Consider the following 17,469-nt stretch of genomic DNA (forward strand, 5'->3'; position numbering starts at 1 on the left):
TAGTTATTATTGTTATCTTTATTGATGTCGTCATTGTTGGATAGGACAGAGAGAAATGGAGATAGGAGGGAAAGACAGAGGGGGTAGAGAAAGAGAGACACCTGTAAACCTGCTTCACTGCCTGTGAAGGGACTCCCCTACAGGTGGAGAGCCGGGGGCTCGAACTGGTATTCTTAGGCCAGTCCTTGCGCTTTGCTCCACGTGCGCTTAACCCACTGCACTACCACCCGACTCCCAACCTTTTGACTTTAAACAACATATAATGAAGAGAGGTTCTTGTATGTCATCTTATTAGCACCCACTAGGACACTTTTTTTCCCTTAGTATTATAGCCAAATGACACTGGACAGAATGATGTTATTCAAAGACCTGCTGTATATTCTTAACAGTCTCTCTGTATGCCAGTCTCACCATATTACATATTATCCACACCATATTACTTCTCTTGGGCACCTTGCTCCAAGTTTAAGTCTCTTACCTACTGAAACCTAGCCCTCCATTCATTTCAGAGACATTTACTGGCTCTGTAGACTGAATTGAGTTCTGTGCTATCTTGCTAAAGGGCAGGAATCTTCATTTCTTTTTCTTTTTTCTTCTTTGAAATGCTGGTGGTCTCATAGAAACATGGTTTTTGCTGCTCCAGGGTTGACTTTTTAATTCTTTTTTATCTGAGATAGAGGGAGATGGATAGATAGATTGGTGCTGTAGTACTTGGTGCTGTAGTACTCTATGTGGTGCTGGGCCTTGAACTTAGACTATGAGTTTGCCAAGGCACTTGCCCAACAAGTAAGCTATGTTTTGACCAAATCTACCTTTCTTCCTTCCTCCCCTCCTTCCTTCCTTCCTCCCTCCCTCCCTTCCTTCCTTTCTTTTGAAGGGGTTAATGCTTTGCAGTGCAGTCACTGACATATGCATACAATTTCATTATGTAACAGGCCCCCAAAGTTTTCTTCCTATACTCCTTCCCCTTTCCTCCCCAGAGTCCTTTGCTTTGATGCAATATACCATGTTCAGTCCGTGTTTCACTTCGTGTCCTCCCTTCCCAGAAATCCTGATTTCTTTAGAACAAACATTTTGGGGGGCCAGGTTGGTGATGCACCTGGTAGAATACACATATTACCATGAGCAAAAACTTGCCTTCAAAACACTGGTCCCCATCTGCAGAAGGAAAGTTTCATGAGCAGTGGAGCAGTACCTCAGGTGCCTTTCCTCTCCAACTCTCTCATATAACTCCCCCTGTGCGTAGTGCTTCCATGCACTGCTCAGGGGTGGGGGTGCTTGAACTTGGCTTCCCATGGTAAACTGTGTGTTTTACTGAGCTACCAAGTGAGCTATTCCTTGGCTCAATGGGATGTTATCTTATTCAGGAACAGGATGGGGTTAATTCTTCTCTAGGCTCTTCTTGCCACTACCCACACATCTGTAGAGGAAGAAGGCAGTCACGGTGTGTTAGGGGGAAAAAAAAGAAACTGACCAAAATTGCCCAATGAGGAAGCCCTAATCTTCTGAAGATTGCTAAATAGACTTCTCTAAAACTGCTATCTCTGTGTTCACGTACACCCTTGCCTCCAGGAAGGAAGATGACTTCCCACACCTCAGCCAACCTTTGCTCTCTCCCTGTCTCCCTAACCTGAAGGCTTTCCCCTTTCCTATATTTCCCTCTAATATGATTTTAAAGAGAATCAACCCAGTGTGGTAGGATGCCCACATGCCACAAATTGAAGGAATAGCCTGGGGAAACAGCTCTTATTTGATCAACCTGAGTGTGACTAAGTAGGGTTAAGAAATATCCTTCATTCTCTAAGACTGCCACTTGGCAGAGTGAAGCTTACTTGAAATAAAGAAGAGAGGGGTGGGGAGAAAGGGGGTTGATTAGAGCTTAATGTTTGATATTTTATTTATGCCAGTGACTCACCTGTTTTACAGGGAGGAAATGGAGGCTTAGACAATGGGATTCATCCAGGGCTACACACCTGTTCAGTGGCTAGAGCCAAGATTTGATTTTCTGCTGACAGAGCCTGTGCTCCACCACTTGGTTCTTTGATAGTTTCTAACAGCTTATCTGTTTCCAATATGTAATGGGGTTTGCTTTTCTAATCTTAGAGTCCAGTATTTACACATATTGCACAGAGACACACTTGCTGTAATATCTTACCTGCTAATTTATTTTATTTTTTTTTTGTCTCCAGGGTTATCACTGGGGCTCGGTGCTTGCACTATGAATCCACTGCTCCTGGAGGCCACTTTTTTCGCCTTTGTTGCCCTTGTTGTTTCATTATTGTTTGTGGTTGTTATTGTTGTTATTAAATGTCATTGTTGTTGGATAGAACAGAGAGAAATGGAGAGGGGGAGAGAAAGACAGACACCTGTAGACCTGCCTCACCACCTGTGAAGAGACCCCTCTTCAGGTGGGGAATCAGGGGATTGAACCGGGATCCTCAATGCTGGTCTCTGCGCTTCATGCCATGTGTGCTTAACCCACTGTGCTACTGTCTGACCTACTTAACTGCCAATTTTTTAAAAGCCCCTTCCCCCCATGGTAAAAAATTATGTTAGTCTGTGCTAACTAGAACATCATTCATTACTTATCGCATCATTGACATGGTGAAAGTCAGCCCAAAGACAGGGGTGGGGTGGAGGGATATTTGAGCCCTCAGTTCTAAAGGTGTCAGTTTGGTTGGTCTAGAATAACTTTTTGAAATTCTTTAATTCTTTATTATTACTGTTTTTTTTTAATGTCAAACCTGGAAATGAACCCAGAATCTCATACATGTGCCATACTGATCAGCATGGTGACCACCCCCCCACTTTTGTTCTCTCTGTTATTTGCTAGGGCAGAGACAAACTGAAAAAGAACTGGGAGATAGAGAGGAAGAGAGAAAGAGAGACACTGCAGTACTAGCATCTCCTAAGTGACGTTCTTCTGTGATGTTGAGTGTGATCCTCCCTTTCTTAAGATACACTGGGGATGAAAACTGGCAGCGTTTTGCACAGTGCAGCCACGTCCTCCCAGTCCAGGAGGCTTGGGTTTGGATGAAAACTGCTTCCTGTTTCTCACTTCTACTTCCCTTGACCGCCCTCCAAGTAACACAGCAGTGCCAGCCAAAACTGGTTGGGCCTTAGATGTGTGCTTAGGATAATGCCATTAGGTAATTCATTATCCTTTCCTTAATGGCCCTAATCAACTTAGATAGGATATATCATTGTATTATAAAAGGAGGGGAGCCTGAATCTTGACACTGTTTGCCTTTTCACTGTTTGCTGCTACATTAAACTTTCTCATGGTGTCTATGATCAAGAGAAAACCAAGATGCTCAGGTTATTCAAAAAGTCACGGGATAGAGAGCACTGCTCATATAAGAGGGCCCACTAGGCAGGCAGGAGTGGTGGTTCTAAGGGCTTGACTTGAGCACCAGGTACACCTCAGAATGCTAGCTCTGTAACTTACTACCCAAGTGATCTGAAAACAGGGACAAAGAGACTTTACAGAAAGCCAATGGAAGTGAAGTCAATAAGGCCATAGGCTGGTGTCTGTTGGTAACTGCTGGCTTGGCAAATGCTTTGCTTACTTCCTGTATGCATCATCAACATCATTTTCATCTGTCATGGAAGTTGGAACTATAACTATAACTATCATATTTATCTTCCTTTTTCTTCACATGCTGGGTAATGGGCAACGCGACTTGAGTAAAAGCCGATTGTTTAACTTGGTAGATTCTCTGAAGGCTAAGGAGGAAACTTATCAGCTGGCCTTGAAACAACTTAAACAATATTGTTAAACTAAGAATGGCCACTGCAGGATTGTGGCCACTCCTCCTTTGTTCTTTTGTGTACCTCGCACTCTAAGAGATGTGGTGGTCAACAGAGGAGCTCCTGATGCCCTCTGACCAGCCCAGCCAGCCCCGTGGGCCATGCCCTTCACTGGCTGACCTTCACACTCGGGAGATGACTGGACTAGAGGGTTTTAATGGGGACAGCCAACCTGAATGTCCCACAGTACCGTGTGACCTGACCAGCAGGAGGAGTGTTCACATAGCAGAGTCACAAGAGCACTGACAAGTCTAGCTGCCCAGCACAGGTGTGGCTTGCCCCTTTGTGTCTGTTTGACTTTGAGCAGGTTGTCTGTTCTCTCAGCTGAATGGGGGTAATAATCCTGTTCTAAGGAGTCCATAAGTCTGAGTGTAAAACCTCGAGAATCAGGTGTGAGTACCATGTTATTTGCTGTTACTACAGTTGCACGCAAAGGTATCTTACCCTTTTCCCAGAAAGGGTCTGACAGTGACCTCTGGTCTGGTGGCCCTGGGCTTTGTGCGTCTACCATGAGATGGCATTCCTAGGCCTGCCCAGATGTCCCTGGATCTTGGTCTAGAGGCTTCAGATGTCACTGAGGTTGTTCTGGGGTGTTGGTCACTAGACATTCACCTCACTGCACCAGTTGTCTGAAATTGTGCTCTTTACCTTCTGGGGAGCTTCAGACGTCCTTGTGGGGTTAGCAGGTCGTCAGCAACACTCTAGCTCTCCAGTGTGGTAGGAATTCCCGGTTAGTGATCCAACTAGAGAACAAAGGCAGACACAGGAATCTCACAGGGAAGCTGAAGCAGACACAATGCTCATAGCAAATCAGGAGCCAGGAGCCTGACTTTAGAAATCAGAACTAACTGTTGGATTTTCCCTGATGTGGATCCATGCGCTGTCAATCTACAGTCTCTCTCTCTCTCTGTTTCTCCCTCCCTTCCTCTTTTCTTCCCTCTCCCTCAGCTTCTTTTCTTTAAAATATTTTTAAGTTCTTTTTTTTTTTTTTAAATCTTTTAAATTTATTTTTATTATTGGATAGAGACAGACAGAAATTGAGAAAGGAGGGGAAGGTAGAGAGGGAGAGAGACAGAGAGACACCTGCAGCCTTGCTTCATCACTCGTGAAGCTTTCCCCCCAGAGGTGGGGGACCAGGGGCTTGAACCCAGGTCCTAGTACACTGTAATGTATGTGCTTAACCAGGTGTGCCACCACCTGGCCCCAACGCCCCTGAGATTCACTTGTTAATGAGAGAGGAGAGGAGAGAATATGAGAACCAGACTATCACTCTGGTTCATGTAGTACTGGGGATAGAATTCAGGACCTCATGCTTAACATCATGAGTTCAAGAAGATATTACCAAATACTAGAAAATAGAATAGGCTATTATATTATAAGCACAGTTGTCTGTGCAAGCTAATGACAAATGTTTATGCTCCTCTGTCAAGTTAGGTGAGGGCAAGAGGTAGGCAGGCACTGAGCTGTGTTTCCCATAATACAGGAGTAACACTGTGGGAGTGTCCCACAAATCATGTTTGGCTCTTAAGAAACTTGGAATTTTGGATCTGGAAAGAGCAGGGTTCCTCGTCTTGATTTCTGGTGAGGCTGGGACCCAGAGGGCACTTCTGGGACCTGACCTGAGGGCTCAGAGTCTATGTCTACTCTCCTGTGGCCTGCAGCTATATTTATCCTGGAACCTGTTGCTGAAGACCCGAGATGTGATGGGAACTATGTGCCTCCTTAAATGGGTTTCTGTTAGCTCTCTTTTCCTGATGGGAGAAAATGACATATTCACCATCAAGACAGATGGGAGCGGGTTGGTGAAATAGCTCACTTGGATAGTGTACAGCTTTGCCAAGTGCATCATCTGGGTTCAAGTCTTGCCCCCCCCTCCCCCCGGCTTTGAAGGAAGCTTCAGTGCTGTGATTTCTTTTCCTTTTTCTCTGCCTATGAGAGAGAGAGAGAAAAAAAAAACCAACAAGCAAACTAATGAACAAAAATAAGAGCTTCCAGGAAAGAAACTGAGGAACTCCTAATCCTTCTTCTCCTGGAGTCAGAGCTGGAAAATGCCCATTTAAATTTATGTTGGAACCAAAGTCAATGAAATAACTCAAAGTCTGCCTCTGAGGGGAAGGAAAGGCTGCATTCTTCTGTATATAGACCTTCTATCCTATGTCCAGCATTGTGCTACAGACATGTAAGGGGTAGCGGACACAGAAACTTAGCTTATTTTTGCCCTTGGTACTTATGATTTAGAGACATAAATAAATTTATTCATTATTAATTTTTATTAATTTTTTTTTTCACCAGAGCACTACTCAGCTCTGGTTTCTATTGGTACCAGGATTGAACCTGGGACCCCAGAGCCTCAGGCATGAAATTGTGTGTGTGTGTGTGTGTGTGTGTGTGTGTGTGTGTGTGTGTACATAACTATTATACTATCTACCCTGCTTCAAATATGTATTTCGTCTTTTTTTTTCAAAATATATATTTCTAAATCAGTTGGTATTGGGAAGGGAAAAGTCTCAGTCCTAGAAGAGCCTCAAAGACATGACAGCTATGCTACGAGGGTTAGAGAAGCCCACTGAAGGAGAGAGACCTGCAGGGTTGGTGAGAGATTTGCAGGTGAAGAGTAAGGGAAGAAGCTACAGGGTGTGGGGTGGACGGGCACCAAGGCAGGGAGGCTGAGGCAAGGATAGCCTCTATGCAAGGACTTCCGGAGGTACTCAGTGAGATGAGAAGGTGGGCAGAAGCCATATCACATGGGGACTTGGAATGATTTGGGAACTGGTTCTAATGGAAAGCCACATTACAGTGACCTAGGACCTGGATTAAAGCCTTCAGTCTCCACTGCAGAGGGAAAGCTTCATGAGTGGTGAAGCAGGGCTGCAGGTGTCTCTCTGTCTCTCTCCCTCTCTATTTCCCCCTCCTCTCAATTTCTGGCTATCTCTAGTCAATAACTAAAGATAAAAAAAGAAAAAAGGAAGCCACTGAAAAGTTTTAAGCAGGAGAACAGCAGAGTTAGGATCAGGGTAGAAAATGGACGGAAAAGCAAAGATAGGATCATGAATGTATAAATTTAGTCATGAGGCGATGACTGATCTAAGCTAAGTGCTTCAAGGATTGACATCACTGACTTTGTGGGTGGTGTGGACAACAATATATGAGTGATAAACTCTGGTTCCAGGGATGTTGTTATAGATGTTGATACTCAAACTTTCTGAAAAGAACTCTCTTTCCTAGGATGCCTTTCCCTTGGTCTCTACCGTTCTCTGAAATTAAATGAAAGCTATTTGTTCTGAATTTTAGTCTCATCCGTTGGATTCCTGTTGGACCAGTTAGATAGCTCCCCCAGAGAAGGATGCTTTGTGTATGATTTAGGTTCAAGCCTACCCCCACCATAGCACTTGGGGAAGCTTTGTTGCTATGCTACCTTTCCCTTTCTCCCTCTCTGCCTCTCTCTATCTGAAAATAGCTTGGAATAGGGAAGCCCATTTTGATGATGATGATGATGATGATGATGATGATGAGAGAGAGAGGTTCCTACTAAGTGGTCTTTTTAGTGCTTGTATCCTCTGGAAGGGCATGGGCTAGTTAGTCTTCAAGGACTTTGACACATACCGTGGCTTATTTAACTAACAGGTCTCTGCTCTTGGTTTCCTTCTTTTTCAGGTTGACCAGTATCTCTACCACATGCGTCTCTCTGATGAAACTCTTCAGGAGATCTCAAAGCGGTTCCGCAAGGAAATGGAGAAAGGGCTTGGAGCCACCACCCACCCCACTGCTGCAGTGAAAATGCTGCCCACCTTTGTGAGGTCTACTCCAGATGGGACAGGTACTGCTCCTGGGAGGTTGGCTTAGGTGTCCTACTGCCTGGGTGTGGGAAGTGTTTTTGGTTTCAGAGCCTTAGGAAGCCAACCCTTTGCACTGGTTCTTTTTACGTCCATGTGCTTAGCCCATGTGGTTCAGTTTAGGATATCTTGGCCCTGTTGGGGTTATACACAGTGATGGTGATGAGTGACAAATATGACAAATAGCCACACACCATGGCCATCACTGTCTGAACCACCTAACAGGCACATTCTACAGACTTTCTAGAGAAAACCATGGGATAGATTGTTTCTTAATCTCTTTAAGTAAAGGGAATGAGAAGTTCAAATAAATTTGGAAGAACCACAGTGCATTTTAAGGTATTAACCTGTACACTGAGAAGTTGTTGAGTGTAATCCTGGATGCTTTTTGCATAATGCACACCCAGCAAATCAACTCAATCAAACCGGATAAAGGGTCACAGTGGAGATTAAGGTTGGAAGGTGGGCTGAAGCTAGGTCCTGGAAGGTCTTGCATGTACAACTAACACACTCTCTGTCTTTAGTAACCAACAAAGAGAAGCTAGAAGGGTTTCAGATGTGTATGTCAATCTTTCTGATGCGCATGATGAGCATAGTGGGAGGGGGCAGTGATGGTGACTGGGGAGCAAAGAGTGCTCCTGGTGGGGTGTAGCGGATAGGGAAGGGAGGGGACTCTAACGTAAGGCTGGGAAGTTGAGCGCAGGTGCCTGGGTGAAGGCTAAAGGGGAACAACCTCCACAGAGTAGGGAGCAGAACAGAGTCATGCCTGCTCGGCACTGTCACACAGCTTGTTTTGTTTAATTCTCACAGTAACTGTTTGTTTGAGAAATGAGATACCTGTGAGGCACTTAAGGGGTGAGGAGTGAAAGGCAGCTGCTGCTCACAGCTAGAGGGTAAGAGGAAGAGGCTACTGGACAGTTATGGGACAGGGGATGAATCCGGAGGTGCAGAGCCAGAGCCTGAGAGAGGAGTGAGCGCCGAGAGGCCCACTGGCGTGTGGTGAGGCATCTGCAGAGAAGCTATAGGCTAGGGGCTGGTAGAGGGCACAGGATTAGCCTTTCTGTGTGCCATGTGCCATCAGTATTCCCAGAAAGCTTGTCTTCTGGAGGCTTTGCCTGTCTGAGAGCCTCTAGGGACCTGGCTAGTCCTAAGACTTGATACATTTCTACAACTCCTAAAGTAAGCATGTGTTTTGGGCTCAGCCTAGGATGTGACCTTGCTAAGGAGTGTTCTCGGAATGTGTTGCCTCAGTCCTTCAAAGAGCTCCTTGAGGTGAGGGGCCTCTTCCAGTTCGGGAGGATCCCTCCTCAGCCCTCTAGACTGTGCCTGCCGATGCCCCTGCCTGGTAGCCTCACCCACTTCTAATGTTTCTATCCTGACATTACGATAAATTTATTAGCTCCTTAATGGCAGGGGCCTGGTCCTTATTTCAGGCACGAGCGCTAAGCAGAGACCCTATTTACTAAATATACATTATGGAATAAGAACTTTCCTGAACACTTATATATAGGAACTACTTGACACAGAGCTCTGGAAGGAAGGCGAGGTTTTCTGTCTACATTCTTTTTTAAAGGTGAGGAACTTGAAGCTTGGATACTTAAATCCACACATATTAGGTTAAGCAGCTAATGAGAACCCGTCAGAATTCAAACCCACATGCTAAAGTCAGGTGTCAAGATGCTTACACACACACATACACACACACACACACCCACACACACACCACACTGCTGAGTTGTTCTAAAGTGGATTTGGACCTGGGCCTCTGATTCATAATATAGGCAAGCCACTAGGTCCTTTGGGAACAGTAGATTTGGGAAAGATTTTCAAAACATTCTCAATTTCCCAAGATTAGGGGCTTTCTGTCTCTTGACCTTGGCCCCTACTGCTGCGCTATGTGGTTTCTGTCCCTGACCTCAGGTTGGAGTCTGAGCCCATTCACCTCCCACCTTAGCCCCAGGTGGAGCCCCTGAGTGGGCTCGAGTGGGCTGCTGTGAATGTGAATTATCTGGAATGAGAATGGGATCCAGAGCCTGACCCCTGCAGTTTTCTCAGGTGGGTGGGTCTGGGGAAAAACTTAATGCCTGGCCTCCTTTCTTCCTGCTACACATTTTTTGTAATACCTAGAGTGCCTCTTTATAATGTTGAATTTGGCAGTTTAAATGGAAACAGTAAATATGTAGCCTAGGAAATAGCTCAACTTGTAGAGCACAGGGTTTGTGTGCCTGAGACTCCTAGTTCCATTTCTTCCCAGTGTTCTGGCTTCTCTCTCTACTGCATGAAATAAATAAAATGAATATGTACTGGAGTCAGATGGTAGTGCATCTGGTAGAGTGCACACATCACAGTGTACAAAGACACAGGTTCAAGTCCCAGATCCCTACCTATAGCGGGGGAGCTTCATGATTGGTGAAATAGTGCTACAAGTGTCTGTCTGTCTGTCTCTCTCTCTCCCTCTCTCTCTCTCCCTCTCCCTTTACCTCCCCATCTCTCTCAATTTCTCTGTCCCTATCCAAAAATCAACAAATAAAAGTATAAAATATTAAAATATATATATATATTTTAAATTTATTTTTAAAATTTTTTTTTAAGCAGGAAGGACAGATTTTAATTTTTAATACATTTTTTATTTAAGAAAGGATAAATTAACAAAACCATAGGGTAGAAGGGGTACAACTCCACACAATTCCCACCACCCAATCTCCATATCCCATCCCCTCCCCTGATAGCTTTCCCATTCTCTATCCCTCTGGGAGCATGGACCCAGGGTCCTTGTGGGTTGCAGAAGGTGGAAGATCTGGCTTCTGTAATTGCTTCCCTGCTGAACATGGATGCTGACTGGTTGGTCCATACTCCCAGTCTGCCTTTCTCTTTCCCTAGTAGGTGGGTCTCTGGGGAAGCAGAGCTCCAGGACACATTGGTGGGGTCTTCAGTCCAATGAAGCCTGGCCGGCATCCTGATGGCATCTGGAACCTGGTGGCTGAAGAGAGAGTTAACATACAAAGCCAAACAAATTGTTGAGTAATCATGGACTCAAAGGTTGGAATAGTGGAGAGGAAGTGTTGGGGGGGGGTACTCACTGCAAACTCTAGTGTACTTCTGCTTTCAGGTATATATTTTGCAGTAGTTTATGGATACGTGTGAACATATGCTCTCTCTCTCATAGAACCTGGTGTATATCTAGGTTATGGGACTTTGTTAGAAAGTGAACCACCTGGGATGGAATTAGAGAATACTATGAAAGGAAAGGTCTCACCCGAGTGATGAAGCTGAAGGGTTGTCATTCCACACCTGAAGTCTGTGGACACAGTCTGAGCTGAAGCATGTTGAGGTGGCAATTGTTGCGTTGATTAGGTTGCGAAAATAAACATATTTTTAAAAAATGTTCATTTTTTTGGTATTTATTTATTTTAGTGTTGGACATTGTTCTTCACTTAAGCAGAACAGGTGTCCCAAAGAGTACTGGAGGTCACACTGTAGGAAAGCTGACTTCTGGCCCTGCATACCTCACTCACTGGTGTTCCACGGGGCAACTCCTCACCCATTTTCTGGGACTCAGTCTTTTCTTCTTTGTAAAACAAGAGGTGCAGCCAACACGTCTCAGTCTGTTCTGCATGTGCATTAGAGCTCCTTTGCTAGTGTATTCACATACAAAAATAATTCTTTGAAAGATGGTCATGGGGGAAAAGCCCTTAGTGTCCATCTTGTGGTCATCAGTCAGTTAACACAAAAAAGCACCCTCTACGACTCATTATAAAGCACAAGATTGGAGCGGGGTGGTAACACACTTGGTTGAACACACATGTTACCATGTGCAAGGACCCAAGTTCAAGCCCCTCGTTCCCACCCGCAGGTGGGAAGCTTCACAAGTGGTGAAGCAGTACTACAGGTATCTCCTTTATCTCTGTCTCCCCCTCTCAATTTCTCTCCTATCAAATATAAGAAACATAAAATAAAGCACTAAGGCATAAGGTAGATTTATCTGTATTCATGTTCTATAAAGGCAGTTATCTGTATATGTATCAGTTATTTATATATAAGTATAGGTGTGTAATTTATCAAAGATATACACCAAACTGTTGGTGGTTAGTTATCCTGGGATGCAAGGTTGCAGTAACTAGTTGAAAATATGTATGCGTGACAAACTAGCAATTCTATTTCCAACTACACTGTGAATAAACCATATGAACTTAAGAAGACATTTCCAAGAATGTTGATGGCAGTGTTACTTATATTGACAGCATATAGAAAACAGATTATATAACATTCATGTGATAAGTAAGATTCAGCATGTTGCAGATGAATATATTTAAGCATGGTTACATCTTTAAAATAAAAACACGAGTGAAAGATGTCCTTTGGCACATACCTCATAGTAGTTGAATGTAGTTTGTTCTAAATCCTTCAAAGCAGTGCTGTATACACACACATACATCATGAGATTGGTGGGCTGTAACTGGAAAATGTGCATCTGATAAATGTCAGGGGCTGCATCTGGAGAGAAAGACAGAAAAAGTAGAAGTCAGAAGGGGGAACATGAGGGAATGTGATTGAAAGTGGTTGATGACAAGACTTTATTCAATCTTATGTCTTTTGTCATTTGGGACTCTTGAGTCATGGTGTGTGGCAGTGAGGGTTGGTGATTTTCTAGTAAATAAAACTGCTCAGGGGGAGATGAAATGTGCACTTGTGTCCAGGAAGTGCCTTCTTTCTTCCAGATGTGATGGTGCAGCCTGTGGGCCTTGCTGCATCTCCTTTCAGACCCAGGTCACAGTCTGGGCTTTCTAACCACTGCCGATGGCTCTACCAGATGCACTACTGCCTGGCAAAGTGTGTGCTCTACTGGCTGAGCCATCTCCTGACCCTCTAATTAACAGCATTTATTGAGCTCCCCTGATGTTTGTGTGAGGCTGATTATATAACTATTAATATATGATTTGCTCTCCTAGCAAACTCTGTGAGAATGACTTTCCCAGCTTAAAGACAAGGTAGCTGAGAGCAGAAGAGCATTGGTTGGTGATTGCCAGGCTTACCTACCACCAGTTAGTGGCACAGCTGGGAGTTTAGCTTAATTTGTTTTGACCTCATGAGTGTCAGAGTCATAGTTTACATTGACGCACATTGCTGAAGGCAAATTCCTAAAACAAATTGGGTTATTATCTTTTTTAAAATCATGGAAAAATACTGGCTGGCTTTGTACTATGATAGGAGCTCAGATCCAACCTAAAATCTGAAAATATACAGATATTCCAAGGGCATCTTCAAACTTAGATATAAAGTCTCTGTGCAATGTCATTATGACCATCCTTGTTTTAATGAGATTATCTGAAGATTAGAATATCTTGCAAGCAGCTGGGGAAATTGCTCAATTGCTGGAGTGATGGACTTGTATGTTTCACTTCCCTGCATCAAATGGACCAGAGTATGTGGTCTCACTCTCCCAGTCTCGTGAAACTCTCTGCCATATGTGTAAATAAAATAAATATTTAAAAAATATATCGTGCAAGGCACAGTACGGTGAAGTCTTTGCTGGACTTACCATTAGACACTTCTCAATTCCCCTGAATTGTGAATTTTTATTACAAGTGAATAATGTATCTCCATACTCTTTGCCTGTACTTCCTAGACAGGAGGGAGTGATGATAGTGATACTTTAAAACCAAAAGCTTATTCCATGCCAGGTACTAAGCTTAGCACTGTCAGCTGTTTCGTTCCTCCTCCTTGTCCTCCTTTCTTCTTCTTCTTTTTTTTTTTTTTATTGTCACCAGGGTTATCACTTGCGCTCAGTACCTACACTACAAACCCACCACTCCCGGAGGCCATTTTTTTCTGTGTGTGTGTGTGTGTGTGTGTGTGTGTTTCTTGAGTTTTTTTTTAAATTGCCACCAGAGTTACTAATGGGGTGCCAACACTACAAATCCACCACTCCTGGTGGTGATTTTCCCCCCTCTTTTCACTTTATTTTGATAGTACAGAGAAATTGAGATGGGAAGGGGAGATGGAGAGGAGAAGAAATAAACACCTGTTTCACTGATTGTGAAGAGTCCCCTCTGCAGGCAGGAAATGGGAGCTCAAACCCAGGTCCTTGTGCTTGGTAGAACTCAACTTGGTGCTACCACTCTTCCTTCCTTCCTTCCTTCCTTCCTTCCTTCCTTCCTTCCTTCCTTCCTTCCTTCCTTCCTTCCCCATACCACATGTGGCTACTTCCCACACTGCCAGTATAGTGCATTCATTCTGCCTTTGGTAACACAAGCCAGTTTTTCTCTTTGTTCACTAGAATCCCCTCTGAGGCAGCTGTGTGCTAAGCTATCTTTGCCCCACCTCTGAAGAGTGAAAATTGTACTGGGGAGATAAGATGTCCACAGATGAAGTGATTACAGAGGTATCCTGGGGATACTGGGTCATATAACACAGGCACCTGATATGCTAGACTGAATTGGTAAAAGGCTGGTAACCCCCTGAAGGAAGAAGCCCTTATCTTGGTTGCTTAGCATTCTATCAACAGTCATGCATGATATAATGGAGACAGATCAATAACCAGCACACATAGAAGTTAATAGACTTACTTATGTGGTTCCTGCAATATAAACCACAGGTTTGTTGATAAGCAAGCTTTATATAGCTAGACCTTATTAAACATTTACAAACTCTGGACGTTATGCCAACCTCCTTGTGTATTTGTTGTATTGAGTTATGACCCAGATTCTGTGTACTATCCAACAACGTGTGTGTGTGTGTGTGTGTGTGTGTGTGTGTGTGTGTGTCTCCTCAGAAGTGAAGGGGTGAAGGTGCTAGCTAGAGAGGTTATTACTTTCACTTTTTTTTTCTTTTCCCCAGAGCAGTTCTGCTCAGTTCTGGCTTATGGTGGTGTGGGGGATTGAATCTGGGGCTTTGGAGCCTCAGGGATGAGAGTCTTTTTGCATAACCATTATGCTATCTACCCCCATCCTTACTTTCACTGTCCCCCCCATTTTTGTTGCCCTTCTTATTGTTATTGCTGTTGTTGAATAGTACAGAGAGAAATTAAGAGAGGAAGGGAAGACAGAGAGGGGGAGAGAAAGATAGACACTTACAGACCTGCTTTACCACTTGTGAAGTGACTCCCCTGTAGGTTGTGAGCTGGGGGCTTGAACCGGGACCCTTACACAGACCCTTGTGTTTTGCACCATGTGTGCTTAATCCTGTGTTCTACTGTTCCCCCCACACCCCACTTTCCCTTTTTAACTCATGGTGAAATCTTGAGTATCAGCGTTGTAATAATTTACCCCAAATTATATGGCTAATGCATGTTAAAACAGGATTTGAACCCAGGCTGCCTGGAAATCTTTTATTTAAATTAATATTTATTTATTTATTTTAAAAAACTTTTAAAGAAATATTTATTCCCTTTTGCTGCCCCCTTTTTATTGTTGTAGTTATTATTGTTGTTGTCGTTGTTGGATAGGACAGAGAGAAATGGAGAGAGGAGGGGAAGACAGAGAGGAGGAGAGAAAGATAGACCCCTGCAGACCTGCTTCACCATTTGCGAAGCGACTCCCCTGCAAGTGGGGAGCTGGTGGCTCGAACCAGGATCCTTACACGGATCCTTGCACTTTGTGCCATGTGCACTTAACCTGCTACACTACCACCCGACTCCCTAATTTTTATTTTTTTGGTCATCTCTGAGGCTTCACTGCTCTGAGCTGACTTTATCAGATAGAGATGGAGAGAGGGAAAGAAACCATAGCACCAAATCTTCCAGTGTGTCAGGTCTGAATCTGGGTTGTAGACATGGCCAAGCAGCACACTATCCAAGTGAGTTATTTTGCTGGGAATCTTAACATACTCAGTGCCTCAGAAACACTGAAACAACCTTGTTTTAGTTCTTTAGAGATCCCCCACCACACACACACACACACACACACATCTCATATCTCTGGAACTAACATAACCTGAGTATACAAGTTACCAGATGGTACTTCCTGGGAGTTGGGGGAGTGGTACTTAAAATGTGCCTCAGGCTTTTCCCTTTAATTGGAGGAGCTCAATTTTTCTCTATCTGTACATTTCCATATTTTTTATTTATAACTTAAAATGATCTGGATACCAAGGGTTTAGAAGATTGGACTACCCTGTTCCTTGATCATTGGACACTGGCATAACTGCAACGTGATATTTACAATAACCTGACATTACATCTTATTTTTGAGTCATTGAATGGTTACCAGCATTATATTTATTATATTATATTATATTATATTATATTATATTATATTATATTATATTATATTATATTATATTATATTATATTTCACTAGTGTGTTAGCTGGGATCCTGTAGCATTATCTAACCAAGGACTTAGAGATTTATCTTTTTAATTATCTTTTGAATTCTTAGAGCAGCCCATGGTGGTGGGATAGCAGGTTCTTGAAAACCAAAGGATTAACATATCTCTCCTGCCCCAACCAAGAGACATTCCCTAGAGTAAGGTTGAAACATTCAGCACAGTCACCTGGGGCCCCTGGGAGTGTTCCTATAAGGGCAGGAAGGAGAAGGTTGCTTTAGGGTTATTGAATTTATAGGACCTGTCAGGAACTGGATGTGAAATTATGGATGCCTGTCTCTTACTTCAAAGAAGTCTGTCTGCCTCCAGCTCCACGTAACAAGGAAGAAGCCATGACCCTGGGGTGACCTGTGATCCTGGTATGCTTGGACTTCTCCCAGTTTAAGCCCCCAAACTCCTACTTTGGCCCTGGGACAACTAGGATATTTGACCACCCCAGAACCCAAGTCTAGCTGCTTGGCTCAGTCTCCAGACTGTCTTTCATGGCTTAGACCTGCAGTGCCACTTGAGCCCACAAAAACAGATCTGATGTGTCTACAAACCAAGGTCCTGGCATTTGCTATATGTTCATAGCCATGTGTTTCCTTCTCTGCCTAGCAACTTCATCATCAGCCACTAAGACCTGACTGTACTGTGTTGCCTTCCTTGCTGGAGGCAAAATGAGCATTCTTTCTATAACATTCCTGTCATGGGACTTGCCACAGTGCATCAGGCAGGGTTGCATATAAGGTTCGTCCTGGCTTTCAGGCCAGGGGTTCATGCTGGGTTGCATACAGCACCAGACACCACAGAATAGGGAGTGCTGGCTTGTCCTAAACTAGCAAAATGATGCTCTTTTAAACTTTCTTTTTCATAGTTGAGACCACTTCCTAAATAAAACTAAGTGGAATCCTATGTAAAAGCCCATATAAAAGACAATGAGAAGCTGGGAAAAGAAATCATTTGAGCGTGAGGATGAGGGTGATGAGGCTCAGAGGTTTTTTAAATTTTTATTTATTAATGAGAGAGGAAGAGGAAGAGAATGAAGGCATCACTCTGACACATGCGACACTGGGGATTGAACTCAGGACCTCTTACTTGAGAGTCTAACACTTCTGTCCACTGCCTCACTTCCCAGGCCATCATCACAAGTCTTGATTGGTCTCATGTAATCAATCCTTTCTCGGGACAGACTCTACCACTACCAAGGCAGGGTCCTTTGCAGTCTGAAGATACTGTGGAATAACCACTTGTTCAAATGGGAACTTCTGAGGATGAAGTAGTCCCATGTTAAAAGTATTCTGAAGAATTATTCTGAAGAAGTCTCAAGGCAAGGCTTCATCCTTCACCAAGCAGGTCACTGCTGCTTCTGAACATACTTGCCTTAAACAAAAGGACACAACTGTTTACAATTACAAACCAGACCTGTTTGCTAATTGCTGTTAGGGTGCTGGTTACCATTCTGCTCCAGGCCCGATGAGCTGAACAGGTGGAGAGCTATTTTAATTCATGGCATAATTGAAA

At 43.7% G+C, this 17,469-nt stretch overlaps 1 protein-coding gene across 3 annotated transcripts in view; it reads left to right on the forward strand.

Moving 5' to 3' along the window:
* Positions 1–17,469, forward strand: part of HK2 (hexokinase 2) — an 81,358-nt gene that overhangs the window by 16,678 nt on the left and 47,211 nt on the right. For all 3 annotated transcript variants that reach the window (XM_060187576.1, XM_007523369.3, XM_060187575.1), the window contains exon 2: positions 7,465–7,627. In XM_060187576.1, the coding sequence (XP_060043559.1) occupies positions 7,465–7,627 (163 nt within the window). The remainder of the gene's footprint in view (positions 1–7,464; positions 7,628–17,469) is intronic.

The sequence above is a fragment of the Erinaceus europaeus genome, chromosome 3 (assembly GCF_950295315.1).
Source record: "Erinaceus europaeus chromosome 3, mEriEur2.1, whole genome shotgun sequence".
Lineage (NCBI taxonomy): Eukaryota > Metazoa > Chordata > Mammalia > Eulipotyphla > Erinaceidae > Erinaceus > Erinaceus europaeus.